The sequence below is a fragment of the Plasmodium berghei genome (genome assembly GCF_900002375.2).
Source record: "Plasmodium berghei ANKA genome assembly, chromosome: 14".
In the NCBI taxonomy this organism is placed as follows: Eukaryota; Apicomplexa; class Aconoidasida; order Haemosporida; family Plasmodiidae; genus Plasmodium; species Plasmodium berghei.
In genome coordinates, this window is record NC_036172.2 from 1,947,166 (window position 1) to 1,962,239 (window position 15,074).

The 15,074-nt window shown below is 21.1% G+C and overlaps 3 protein-coding genes across 3 annotated transcripts; 1 reads left to right on the plus strand and 2 right to left on the minus strand.

Annotated features, from left to right (window-relative positions):
• Positions 1 to 30: 30 nt before the first annotated feature.
• On the minus strand, positions 31 to 7,686 carry PBANKA_1450400 (conserved Plasmodium protein, unknown function; the record flags this gene model as incomplete). Its single annotated transcript, XM_034567876.1, has 14 exons — positions 31 to 204; positions 339 to 420; positions 566 to 725; positions 837 to 1,554; positions 1,692 to 3,630; positions 3,764 to 4,010; positions 4,164 to 4,536; positions 4,787 to 4,921; positions 5,019 to 5,108; positions 5,291 to 5,433; positions 5,599 to 5,749; positions 5,880 to 5,987; positions 6,148 to 6,402; positions 6,643 to 7,686. 14 exons carry the CDS (start codon positions 7,684 to 7,686, stop codon positions 31 to 33), a joined length of 5,619 nt encoding a protein of 1,872 aa, XP_034424329.1.
• A 975-nt stretch (positions 7,687 to 8,661) lies between these two features.
• PBANKA_1450500 (pre-mRNA-splicing factor SYF1, putative) lies at positions 8,662 to 11,963 on the minus strand (the record flags this gene model as incomplete). Its single annotated transcript, XM_034567877.1, has 5 exons — positions 8,662 to 8,794; positions 8,932 to 9,020; positions 9,199 to 9,324; positions 9,419 to 9,493; positions 9,639 to 11,963. 5 exons carry the CDS (start codon positions 11,961 to 11,963, stop codon positions 8,662 to 8,664), a joined length of 2,748 nt encoding a protein of 915 aa, XP_034424330.1.
• Positions 11,964 to 13,250: 1,287 nt separating this feature from the next.
• Positions 13,251 to 14,126, plus strand: PBANKA_1450600 (vesicle transport v-SNARE protein VTI1, putative; the record flags this gene model as incomplete). The annotated part of the gene is made up of 1 exon (XM_034567878.1): positions 13,251 to 14,126. The coding sequence occupies one exon, from the start codon at positions 13,251 to 13,253 to the stop codon at positions 14,124 to 14,126; it is 876 nt and encodes a 291-aa protein (XP_034424331.1).
• Between the last annotated feature and the right edge of the window lie 948 nt (positions 14,127 to 15,074).

The following is a 15,074-nucleotide window of genomic DNA, read 5'->3' on the forward strand; positions in this document are numbered from 1 at the left end:
ATTAATGGATACTTTATTTATATGCACATATCAATAGTTACATGTAGGCATGTAATAGCCATTTAGCAAATCCCTATTTTTTTTTATAGATTCCATTAAATGTATTTGAACATTTTTCTTAATATTTTTACACACATCATTATCTTCTACATTTAAAATTTTGTCTTCTAAATAATTTTTCAATAAATCTTTGTCATGTATATCCTAAGCATTGTGTTAAAAGGAAAGATAAAGTCATGAATTGGATAAATCGCTCTAAATAGTAAAAAGTTTATATGATATAATATTCATAAAAAAAAAAATATATAAGAACACTTAGAAGTGTAAATTATAAATACCTTGATCAAAAGTTGTATGGATTCTTTCATATGTGGTGTATTAATTATTTTTTCTTTTAATTTATTTTTATATTTTTGAAATCTGAATAAGTTATAAAATATAAAGTGAACATAATGTACACATATATTAGTTTAAAATATTTTTCATGGTGTATATATATTGTAATATTATTTCTGTCTATATATATATATATATTTTTTTTTTTAATTCAAATTGTTTAACATACTTGTAATAAAAAATAAATTGCTCCCTCTCTTCATTCATCATGCTAAGTATATCATAATTGAGAGAATTACAATTTTTTATTTTTTTAACAATAGTATAAAAATAATTTATAGACAAATTACAAAGACTACTCAAATTATAAAAGTTTAATTTTTCTCGTCCTAAAATAATACAAGTCGAAAAAACACAAAATGTGTATGTGTTAATTATGAGTATGATATTTTCCAATATGCTAGCTATTATGTCTTTTTTTTTTTTTTTTTTTTTTTTACCCAAATAAGTAAACGAATTTATCATGTTTAGCGAATTTGTTGTGATTCGACAATAATAACCTTGAGCATGTATATTTTTTGATATATCAAAATATTTTACATTAAATTTTTCATTTAATTCTAGTTGATTTTTTATGGTGATTTTTAAGGTATCAGTACAAAATGCATTATTATATATTTTTTTAAATTTTCCAGAATTATCATTTTTGTCATTAATATTTGGTTTGATATTTTCTTCTCCACTTTGGGGTGCTAACAAATCATTGTATTTACATAAGTCACCATTTGAAGCTTGAAAGTAATAAAAATAAAAATCACAAGGAAGCTTGTTAAAATAAACAAACGGTTTTTCAAAAACTTTTAATTTTTTATAATGATAAAAAATATCATCACATTTGTTTTCTATATTTTGTATTTTTTCTATTGATTTTTTATCCGTCTCAAATATTTTTTTTTCTTTCATTTCTTCACTCCCTTTTATTCTATTTATGTTCAATTTTTCACATTTCTCTATTTTTTTTTTTTTTTTTTTCAATTTAAGTACATTATAAGGTATTCTACATTTATCTAAAACTATTTTTAAAATCTGTTTGCTTGCCAATTTTCCTATTTCAACACTATTGTAGTATTCATGATTTAATTCCCTGTTTTTGTTAATCCGGTATTTGTTCGAAAATGCGCAAAGATCTCCCCCACTGAATATAAATTTGTCATTTGTCTGAAAGTTTGTAGAAAAAGAAAAAAACAAACGTAACATCAAAGTTTAATTCGAACAAATATGTACATATCTATATATATACACATATGTGTGTGTGTGAAATGCAAAATGGCGAAGAGTGATATCGGCTAAGTTACCTGAAAATTATGATTAAGACATATTTTTTTATTGTAAACTATCGATGATTTTCTAAGAATATAATTAACATGATTATTCATATCAAAATTATGTGAAGATAAAAGTATTTGACATGGTAATATAATCATATTTTTTAAAAAGTTATTTTTTGAATTAATAAATGATTGATCTGTTTTTTTATGTTTACAATAATGGACAATAATATTTTTTAGTTTATTATCTTTATTTTTTTTAATTGCAATAATTTTTCCATAAATTATTCGGATTTTTAAAAGATGAAATAAAAAAAATATTTTATTTAATGCATGTTTTATATTTTTTAATACACAATTTTTATGATAATAATTGTTACTAGGATTTGTATTATTTAAAAATAAATAATTATTTTTTAAATCTTCTTTATTTTTATAATATCCTCGTTCTTTGAAAATATAATCTTTTATATATTCTACTTCATTTTTATCATTGTCTTTTTCTTCATTCTCTTTTTTCATTCCTTTCATATGCTCTCTATAACATTTATTACAATTATATGGGCAAATAATAATTAACTTATATGTCTTTATTTTATTTTTTAAAAAAAAATTAATAATGCTTAAAATATCCAAATTATTACTATATATAACAATATAATTAACACAATTTTTTACTATTTTCATATATTCACTTTTTTCATCAAAATATTTTTCAATCATTGGATCACTAATACTAAATACACCATTAATTGATCGTTTATTTTTTTTATATTTTTTTTCTTTATTTATTTCACTATCTTCTTCCAATTTTTTTGTTTGTTTTCCATTATTTGATATATCTTTAACACAACTACTACTCTCCTCACTAGTATCGAAACAACTTGATGATAGGGTCGAATAGTTTGTGTAATAATGTGTAGAATAATCCTTTTCATTTTTATGTATATTGGAATTTTTTATTGTTATTTCAGAGTTATCCCCTTTATCAAAATTTTTTAATTTTTGAGTTTTACCAATTTCACTGTTTTCATTAATCTGAAATATTTTATTTTTTTGTTCTATGTTTTCATCATATATATCCGAGCTTTCAGAGGTTGCATATTTTTCTTTTTCTTTTTCCAATTCATTATCATTGCCTCTACAACTTTCATATCCTTTTTCATTTTGTTTTTTTCTATATTTTTTCACAGTTTTGTTTATTTCTATTTGTCCATCTTTACTTTTGTTTAAATGCTCACCTTTTTCACAATTTTCATATTTCTCATAATCCTTGGCTTTAACCAAAAAATCGAGTTTTCCATTTTCATCAACCAAGCGATGAGATTGTTCTAAAAAATTAAAGTTTTTTTTCTTCCCTATTTGATAACTATCTATATCAAAGGAATAAGTTGTTATATCCTCCTTGTCAAAACATAAAAATAAATAATCATAATGTATCCATTTTTTTTGAGATAATTCAAGTTTTTTATTTTCTCGATCTATGCTATAAACATTGTCATATATTATTTTTATTCGATCATTAACCATAATATTTTTTAATTTATTATAAATAGTTAATCTATCAAGACTTATATTTGTTATGTTATTATATTTATCAATTACATTTTTACATAAATATTTATTTTTATATCTAATTATTAAAATAATGTTGTTAAAAATATATTCATTATTTTTAAGAATTTTATATAATGTATATAAGCATACATCATTCACCCCCCAAAAAACTAAATTATTGTCTACATTTACACTTTTTTTTGAACACATTTGTTTTGTTATAATTAAGTATTTTTTTTTTTTTTTTTCTTCTCCATATATTTCCATACATTTTTTATTATCACAAATATTTTTTTTTTTAATTATATTTATTTTATTATCTTTTTTTCTCAATATCTTAAAATGTTTATATACGTCTCTAAATTGGTTGTCACTAATTTCAACATGGCATGAACATGCCTTTATTAATCTTCAATATAATTAAAAATAAGGCAAGAAAAATATTGAATTAAAAAAAAAATATATATATAAATATAATGAACCTTCAAATTAATGAAATTGTTAATACTATTTTTAATATACATTTTTTTTTTCTGTCTTACCGTAAAATGTTGTGAATAATATGTTTATCATAATATTTGAAAATTATAATTGATGAAAAAAAAGACATTAGGAAATGTTTTGTATTCTTGTTTTCATTTTGAACTATAATATTTTTAAAATCATAAACTTTATCCTTATAATAAAAATCCAGATTATTCAATATACGTCCTGATGTCACATTGATTATACTATTTCCAGATTTACTCACAAATATGTAATAGTTGTGTGCTTGGTAAAAATTTAGCTCTGTGAAAAATAAATAAATAATAATAAATAGTAAAAAATAATATGTCACACAAATCTGTAACAGTGTAAATCATAATGCGAAACGAAAAGTGTTTTCAACCTTTTAATGCACAATTATAACTACTCTCAAATTTTTGTTTTCATTTTTTTTACCCCAAATATGGGAATCGGATGAATAAATAGTTTTCTCTGTATCCAGTTTATTTTTACAATATTTTTTTAGAGATAAAATTGTATGAATTATTTCATTTTTTTTATCAAAATTACAATTCTTAAGAAAATTCTGAACATCCTCTATTTCACTTACTTTCATATAATCAGTTGAAGGTGCCAAAAACAAAGTATACTTATTTAATATGTATAACGACTCTAAAGTATTTGCTTTTTTTTTCTTTTTTATCATATTAAAATAATTCAAGATAAAAGGGATATACCCTCGTTCATTATTTGTAGCAATTATATAATCTACTTCTTCGAAACATATTTTTTCTATTTTTAGCAAAATCTCTTTTGAATTGCTGTAATACTGCGATTGTGAATAGTGTAAGCAATTGAATGAAATTAAAACGAATAAAATAAAACGGATAAACTAAAACAGATAAACTAAAACAGATAAACTAAAACAGATAAACTAATGGAGCGAAGGTGTGGTAAGAAAGTTCGAATATCTCGAACGTTTTGACCACTGCTACGAACGAAATAAAACTAGTTAACTATTTTTCCTTTCATAAAAAAAAATAATATAATCATAGATACTACTTATTTCTCGAATTTACCTTATCATTTAAAACAAACAAATTTAGGGAATATGCATTTTTATCATTATCACATAAATTAGATAGCCAGTCTATATGCTTATATTTGTATATAAAATAATTTTTGTTTATATTTATCAATTCGTCTAAATATGTCTAATAAAAAAATAAACATAAAATGCAAAATATATGAGAATAAATTTATATTTTAAGATTAAACAAAGGATTAATGAAAAATACAAATTTATATTACCTTGAAAGAAACACAATCAAATATTGTCGATTCAGTAACTAAAATTATTTCATACAAATCCAAAAATAAAAATAACAATATTATTTCATTCTAAGCCAAAATTATATAATAAAAAATAATAATTTTTTTAATATTTTTTTGAAATCAAATTTAGGGAAATTAATGTGAAGATCATAAAGTACAATCATAGAATGGACACATTTTATTGGAACAAAAAGTTGTCATATAGTAATAATAAAATTAAAAAAAAATTTGAGATAAACACATTTTACCGTTTTGAATACATCGGGATAAATATTTTGTAATAAAAGAAATATATCATAATAAGATAAATTTACAACTTTTTTGAATTCTTTTTCTGTTTTTTTAACGCTACTATCATAGTTTAACTTTATAATATTCATTTTTTTTGTATCTAAAAATATAATATACCAAAGAAAATATCAAAATTATAGATACCCATTTTAAGGGGCAAATACTAATGTCTTTATGCACTTATATAATTTGCCTATACAATTATAGAAATATAATAAATGCATAAATAATATAACAACTAATTTTTACTTTCTTCATTTCTTACTATTCTCAGGTAAGACATCCCCAATTATTCCCTCTTTTTTCTTTTTTATATTTTCATATATTTTTTTATATGTCTTATCATTGTTAAAATTGAAATATAGTATCTCTATCTTTTCAAAATTATCATAAAACGTTTTGCTCACTTTAGAAATCTATTACCCAACCAAATTAGGACAAGTGGAAAAAATGGGAAATACTATGATTCGGTTATTATGGCAAATGGATGAATAGATGCACATTATCACTCATTTATTTGTTTTGACTTTTTAACGATTCACATACATCAGAAAAACTTATATGGGCATACAAGTTTATTAGTTTGTTTAGCTGAAAAAAATTGATAGAGTTTCCTTCCCCATTGCTCTTTAAATTCTCGTAATCATACTGCATCTGTTTATTGAAAAAAGGAGAAGCAAATAATGTATGCACATACAATATATGTATATGTACATTTCAAATAAGAGTTTATTTTTTGTGAATCATGTATTAAAATAAATTTATTGGAAATATGTAGATATATGTTTGTACTATCTGAACGGGTTTGACTTACTTTGTTATATATATTTTTTATAGTATTACTTATATTTAAATTTTTATTTTTAAAATATTCGAAATATTGATCTACATCTTTGATTAAATGATCATTTAAATAATCATATATAATTTTATTGTCAATTTCATATTTTTTTTCTAAATCGTCAATAGATTCTATTTTTATGCTTTTTAATATATGTTGTTTGAACTCCACAAATAAATATTTTTTTTTCATTTTGTTTAAAACTTTATCTCCACCTTTATAAGGGACCTAAAAAGGAAAATCATATGACCCAGTGTCAATTCAAGGAATATATAGATATATATACATATGCAACATCTTATCGGTAAAAATATATACACACATATATTGAATCTGTTTCTATTTAGTATGCTTTTCTTAGAGTTGATAAATTAAAATTACAACTATAATAGCAGGTTTGTAGAATAAATAATTTTTATATTTCTCAAGTTTGTCTATATATACAAATTATAAAATATATTAACATACTAGTTGGCTGGATATCGAAGAATATAAATCTTTCTTAATTAGATAGTTGTATTTTTTCAAATTATATAAATTAACAAGAATATTAACATCTATATTTTTTTTTAACCAAACAAATCCGATAATTTTTTCTCTACTATTTAAGATACTAATTAATATATCATTTTCTGTTTTGTTTTCAATTATATCATATACTAAATAATTGTTAGATTTATGTTCAGGATAATAAATATATTTTTTGAAAAGTTCATGCAAATCATATATATCTGAGCTAGTGGTTGAACGAATATATATTTTATTAACAAACATATTTTTATTTATTATGAAAATTTTATTATATTTTAAATTTGAGTTTGATCTGGTTTTTAAATTATCATAGGTTAAACTATCCAAATCAATTAATATTCCCTTTTCTAATATATCCATTTTTTCAATATTATTTTCATTTTTCAAAAAAATTAAAATAAAAGCAATATCTTCAAATTCATTAAATAAATAAAAAAATAAATCATAATAATAATTTGTATTATCTGTTATTATCAAATTTATAATTAATGTATTATTAGTATTTAAATTAGACACAATATTGTATTTTTTTATATACAACGATAAAGAATAATATAAATCATCTAAATCTAATTTATTAGAAAAATAATTATTATTCTCAATTTTAGTATCTGCACAATAAGACTCATTTTCTACATCTTCAAAATTTGGTAACAAATCATAGTCTATTGAGATTATTCCAACAATATTATCCTTTGTTTCGTTTTCATTTTCATTTACAAAAATACTTATACATATTGACGAATATTGAATCATGCTAAATATATTAGAATAATTTAATTCATAAAAAGGGGTATTCAATTTTTCCTTATTTTCTACTAAATTTAAATTAGATTCTTTATTTTCATTATCTTGTCTTGTTTCTATCCTAGTATCAATGTCATTTAAGGAATATAATAAATGCTTACTTATTTCATCTCCCCATTTATCTTTTAATAGCATTAAATGTTTATGCTTATAAAATTTGAACGTATATTCCATTTTATTTATTTTAAATCGCTTTTTTTCTCTATATATTTCTACTTTATATATTACTTATTTATAATAAATATCTACAAATCATAAATTATGAACTATAACAAAATATGGATGCCCACATATGTAATCCTAATACAAGCAAGACATGAAAAAAGGCTTATATAAAATCGTATTTTTTGTATAAACCCTTTTATTTTCACCTTAATATTTATTTTTTATTTTTTTAATTCCTTAAAATTTCTCAATAAAATTCCATGCCACTAACCATAATTGTCCTATTCATGTATATCAAAAAGTTATATCAATTATTATTTTATTATGCATATATAAATTAATTTAAGCGGGGTATAGGCATGTATATATGTACATATTCAGGGAGAAAATAACAAATTTATAATTTTTTATCCTTAATTATTTTTCAATAAGACAGAACATTTATATTTTTTTCTCTTTTTTAATCATAATAAAAAATCGCAATATATTTTCATTACATAATAATTTATATTTTTATCCCTTTAAAGTGGACAAAATTAAAAAATACATTTTCTTATTAATTTATCATTTTAATAGGATTATCTATTCATGTGTTTTTCATAGCATTTTTTTTTGTATTAAATATATAATCAATGTACTTATATTTAAAGGAAAAAAAATTTTAAATATACCAAAAAACAATAATAAATAAATATAGTATATATACTAAATATAAACTTAATTTAAAAGAAATAAAAATAAAGAAAATAAAGAAAATAAATTCTTAAAAACAAAGGGTTACATGCCATATTCTTGATAATACAAGCATACATATATATAAGTTTTTTTTGTTACAAATTATGACACTCAAAAAGATGAAATAGGGGTAATACACCCACATATATAAATACCTTAAAACTGTCATCCAGATTATTTAAACAATGTACTATATTTTATTCAATTACTCTTTCATAATTTTCCAGATAATTGTATGAATTTTTTCAATTACTTTTTTTTTAATTTTTTATTTTCACCTGTTTCATTTTCAATAATTTCCATTAATTTTCTTTTCGTATCTTCTATTTTCCCTTCTTCTGTTTCCTCATGCTTATCCTTAAATGAAGCACTATTTGAATTTCTAAAAAAAAAAAATATAAAATAAATGTCATAATATATGCACTACTCCGGAATCCTATATTTGAAGCTTTATAGCAATAGCTAAAACAGTCATTCATTATTTTTATTTCATTTGTTTTATTTTTTATATAAACTTACGTAAACATACTCCGCACACTTCTTTTAATTCTTATCATATCTCTAAATGTGTGCTCATTTCCATACAATACCTCAAATTCTCTCCAATCCTATACCATAAAAAATAAATTAAATGTGTGTATAATATCTCTTAATTAAAAAAAAATTATTTAAAGTAAAAAAAAAAAAAACTGTACAGCTATTTCCCACATGTACATATGTTCATGTGTTATTATATAGACGGAATATAAAATACATTCAAAAAGTGTGGTATGTAAAAAGTTGAACCTGGAAAAATTGGGGGAATTTCAATGGATTTGTAAACTGAGCAGTGTATACATAAAGTGCTCTTACTCGATCATATTCATTTAACTTGTATTCCATATCAATATACAACAAACAAATTTCTCTAGCCTGTAATAAAATAAGTGTAAAGAAAAAAAAAAATAATTATTATAAATAACAAAAAACACTTCCTCATATATATAGTGTTTGACGATTAAAGTACTTGGTCATCTGTCAGAGTTTGAATAGCCTCTTCAAATGCCTCTCTAGCTTTGTGAATTCCATATGATTTGGATATCTAAAAACGAAAAAAACCCAAATCATGCACAAAATTTATGAAATATGTGCGTGCAAAATTAGGGGAATAGGTAGCTAAAATAAATAATAAAATAAACGAAATAAATATGAACAAGTCATAAAAAAACAAGTAAATATAGCCTTACCTTCGAAATATACACTTTGTAAAATTTAATTTTATCCTGCTCCTCCAAAAATGGAATAGCCTCTTTGTAAATACTTAATGATTTTTTCAAAAATCCATAATTTTCTTCAAACGAAATGTACATTAAAAAAATGTACTTTGAAAATTCTTTAGGGACATATGTTTTATTATCAATTCCATATATGGCTTGTTTAAATAATTCACGTACATACGAAATATTTTTATCTTTATACCTTTCAATATATTTATTAATATAATTAACATAAATTGGGTATAAATATGGATAATGGAAAATCGAAATAGCCTTTTCATATACTTTAAAGCATTCATTAAAATATTTTTGTTCGTATAAATAATTAGCAAATGACAAAACCATTTTAATAGTAATGCTTTTAGAATGATATAATAAATCAAACATGCATAAAGCTGTTTCAACAGTTCCATAATTTATTTCCATGTCTAATACTAAACATACTAATTTTATAGAATTTTTTAAATTAAATTTATTTTGTATATTTTGGAAACCATAAGTTGAATTATCCTTTTTAATTAAGTTTCTATCAGAGTTGTAACTAACTATTTGAAATCCCTTTTTATCAAAATTATTACTTTTATTAAAATCAATGGATAACCTAGCAATCTGTAATGCTTCATTGTAATTTTGTTCTAAAATTTCTAATTCGATCCATGAACAAAATATATTTGCCATTTCATTTAAACTTTTTATATTTTTATCTTCTATAGCTTTTTGAAAAACATTTACCGATTCTTTGTAATTCTTATTGTTATAGTAATAATAAGCATAAGTAATATATACGTCACTTAATTTCCCAATATAATCATTATCTTGAAAAAATTTTAAACATTGATTAAATAAATTTATTTTTTCATTTTCATTATCTATAACGTCTATTTTATTTAACCATGCATATACATTCTTTTTATTATTTTTAAGTTTTATATCTGCAATGTATATTTTTCTTTTGTCCAGCAAATAATTTATTTTATCCATATATAAATCAATAATAAAATCATCAGAAGTACTCATTTCGCTTTCATCTTCATCTGTTTCTTCTTCTTGATCAACCTTATTGGCTAGTTTGATGGAATTTCCATCCTGGCCTCTTATTTTGAGATCTATCAAAATTTTCAATGTTTCTATATAATTATCAAAAAGCACAGAGAAATCATTAATAGAATACGATTCATATATTCCCTCTTCATAAATATCCATAGCTTTATTCCATCTTCCTTCGTAGACAAAATTATTAGCCAATAAAATATATATCGAAGTAATATTTTCATAATTTTTAAAAATATCCAAATTTGTTCTTAAAATTTCCATGACATCATTATTTAACGTTTTCGATGAATTAATTAAATTAAATATTTCTTTATATAAATCATATTTAGTTTTATCTCCTAAATCGAAATTTATATCATCATTATTTAATATATAAAAAAACGTGCTTAAAGCTTGTTTATGCATTTTATATTTAATATAATGATTAAATAAAAATATGATTTGTTCAGGATATATTGTGACATATCTTTTTATATATTCATAGTTAATTAATTTACTATCTATTTTTGATACAAAATTTAATATATAGCTCCATATATCTTCATGTTGATTTAGACATACATTTTGTAAAGATTTGTTAAAAACTTCTCTTATTTTTTTTACATTTCTTTGAATATATAAAAATTGTATATACATAATATATATACTTTTAAAATTATATAAATATAAAAGACAATTTTCAAAAATATTATTTATTTTTTCATATTCTTTTTTATTATTATAATATATATCACTAATCATTTCAATACTATCCTTTATATAATAATACCATATTTTAAAGCTGTAAGGAAAATATTTTAAAATTGTTTCATAAATTTTTAGTAAATAATATTTATGCTCGTCATCTTTATAATTAGTATTGTTGTTATTGTTTTTTAAAGTATCAAATCCACTTTTTTCATTTATCAGTTCTTTAATACAATATTCTACAAGATTGTGTTCGGCTTCCAACAGAGGGTATTCATCTTTTCTTAAATGTATATCATAAAATTTTATATTATATAATTTTTTTACATTTTTTATATTCTTTTCTTTATATGTGTTTATATATAAAAATAAATATTGTGTTGAAATTTTATCCATGTTATTTTTTATATCAAAATCGATATTTTTCAAGTAGCTTTCATTTTCCTCATTTATCAATCCTGCAGTATCCTCACAATTATTTCCATATTTTTCTAAGTTTATATCATCATCATTAAACAACATATCACAATCATATACATTTCCTAATTCGTCCATTCTGAATTTATCAAATTTGATTATATTAACAAATTTTCATCAAAAATATCAAGTATGCATACATATATGTTTGTATCCCTTTTTTTTTATGTGTTTATCTATTTTGTGTTATTCATTTTGATTTTTGTATTGCAGATACATAATAAACTATTTTATATTTCTGTACAAATGTGCATATATCATATAGAGAGATGTACTTATTTTGAAAAATATAGTTCCTTTTTTGAGATGATTTATTTATATATTTTTTTCCTTTATGGCAAATGTATGAATAATTATGGATAAGTAAATTATTGAACAAATGGATAGATAAAATAACAAAATTTTTAAATACTTAATTTAGGTATTTTGTTTAATTTCACCACAAACAGTTTTCTAATTTTAATAAAATTCCTGATTGAGTATTATTGTCATTATACTATTTGAAATATAACAATACTAGCTATATTGTAGTACCTTTAATAATACTCTAAATTCAGTAATAATTTGTTACCTTTGTTTTTCCATTTTAACTCTTATTTTTAAGCATATAGTTCCGTTAAAAATGTTTTTTTTTTTTTTTTTGAGAATTTACAAAACGGCATGAATTGCTATGCATATAATATATACGCCAATTTACACTATAATGCTGTTTTCCTACTATATATAAAAAAAATTATATTCTTTTATTATAATTTCTTTGAATTTTATTTTGTCATTTTTATGGAATGGATTTATGTATGTATATGGATTTTATTTGTGGGAAAATAAAAATACAGTTTTTAATGTATTAAAAAAATTAATATATATGATTAATTTTCCATGATTTAATATTTTTGACAAAATTTGGAATAAAATGCACGCAAAATAAATTGTAAAAAATTATAATTTTAGTTTGTTCGTTTGATTATTTGCTCGTTATTATATTTTTATTTATTTTTTACCTTAAAATTTTCAATTAGTTATTTTATGAATAATATCGAAAGGGAGTTTTATACACAAACATATGGAACATTCACATTGTTTACAAATCAAACAAAATATATAAAAAAGGAAAAGTGAAACAAAAAAATAATTAGTATCCTTTCGAAATAATGTCAAATACCATATATACCTAATAATTTGATACTTATTTTATTTTGTTTTTCAAATTTGGAACTTCAGACATTATCGTCAGATTTTTCAAAACACATATAATATATAAGCTTAGACTATATCAAAAAAATATACACACAGAGTATATATATAAAGGTATTGCATTTATTTCTTTAATTATTGTAATTGTAAAAAAAATAGTTAAATATAAAAATGTCGGATTCATTATATAATGATTACAAAAACAATTGCTATGAATATATGAAAACAGTTAATTACACTGAGAAAATTATAAAAGATAATAATTCAGATCAAAATAAATTGCTAAATATTTATGAAAAAGCAGTAAATAGTGCTGAAAGCATGTTTAAACGCATGCAGCTCGAAGTAGAAACAAATACAATAATCGGTGATCAACAAACTGAATTAAATGAAATAGATACAAAAATAGCAGAATATAAATATAAATTAAAAAAATATAAAGATGAATTTTTAGAAAATAATTTAACAAAAAAAAATATGAATAATAATTTTGATGATGATAGGGAATATCTTCTTACTGACATAGACATAATAGAAAAAGGTGATGTATATATTAATCAATCAAAAATATTATTAGACAATTCTGAATATATTAGTAATGATGTTATGAGACTATTAAATAAACAAAAGGAGTCACTAAAAAAAAATATTTCAAATATTTCTTTTGCTACCGATAAATTAGATATTGCTAAAAATATTATGAAAAGCTTAAAAAATAAAGATATATTTAATAAATATAGATTATACATTATATATATATTTATCTTATTTACATTTTCTTTTATTACAATTGTAAAATATAATCGATATGTATCAAGCACAATGGATACAGTTACACAAAAAAATAATCTTATTCACGACATTAATAATGTTAATATACAAAATGAGGCATATAACCCTGTAAATAATTTACCAAACATAAACGAGACAAATATAATACTAAACAATTTAGAAGATAATAGTCAAAATGAACAAAATGATACAAATAAAATCGAAAAAAATAATGAAAACACAACAAGTGATAATAGTATCATTAACCAAGAATAACCATATAATTTCTCGAAATATATATACACAACTAAAAAATAAAAAATATTTAGCTAGCTGTGTAAATAAAAATTGAACAGCTAAACAAATACACAACTAGTCATATTAACTGTTCATACATAATAATTATAAAGATCTTTTATATTATTTATACAAAAAAATTAATAATAAACTTTATCAAATTTATAATTTGTATTATATGCATTTTTTAATAATTGACGCTATGATTAAAAGAAAGTATTTATATGTAAAAAAACATTTGCAAGCCATTTGCCTAAGTAGTTTATTTTTATTTTCCACCCCCAATATACACTAATGTGTGTGTGTGCGTATTTTATCATATAAATATAACCATTTTACTTATAATTTTTTATAATAATGGGAAACGAAATAAACACGATCAAAATAGCTTCCTTCAAATTATATATATATATATTACTCAGAACCATTGTGGTGTTTTCCCATATTTTATTATATATTTGCCAAATTAAAATATAATCCTATTCATTTTGTATATACTTTTTATTTTTTGTTTTTCACTATAATTTTACCCAATTACATGTATACCCAAATGATCGCCATGTGCGTATATTTATATAAGCATATGCCCATATTTCCGAACTTAGCCATTAAATTAACATTTTTAAGGATATTTACTTAATTAAAACATGTATGATATAAATCTGAAAAATGCGATACAGTTTACTCGTAGTTTTTATAATATGATATACATGACTGAAAACCGTCGTATTATATTTCACATTTGAAATTGATAGAATAATATACGGGTTTATTATTATAACTACGAGAGGTGGTATTACTAAAAAAATGTAGACCGAAAAAAACTTTTCCTCATTTTAAGTATTTATATAAATTTACAAAAATGTTTACATATATATATTAGTATGTGTGGTATTTACATACCTATAAAAAATCGAAATGATAAAA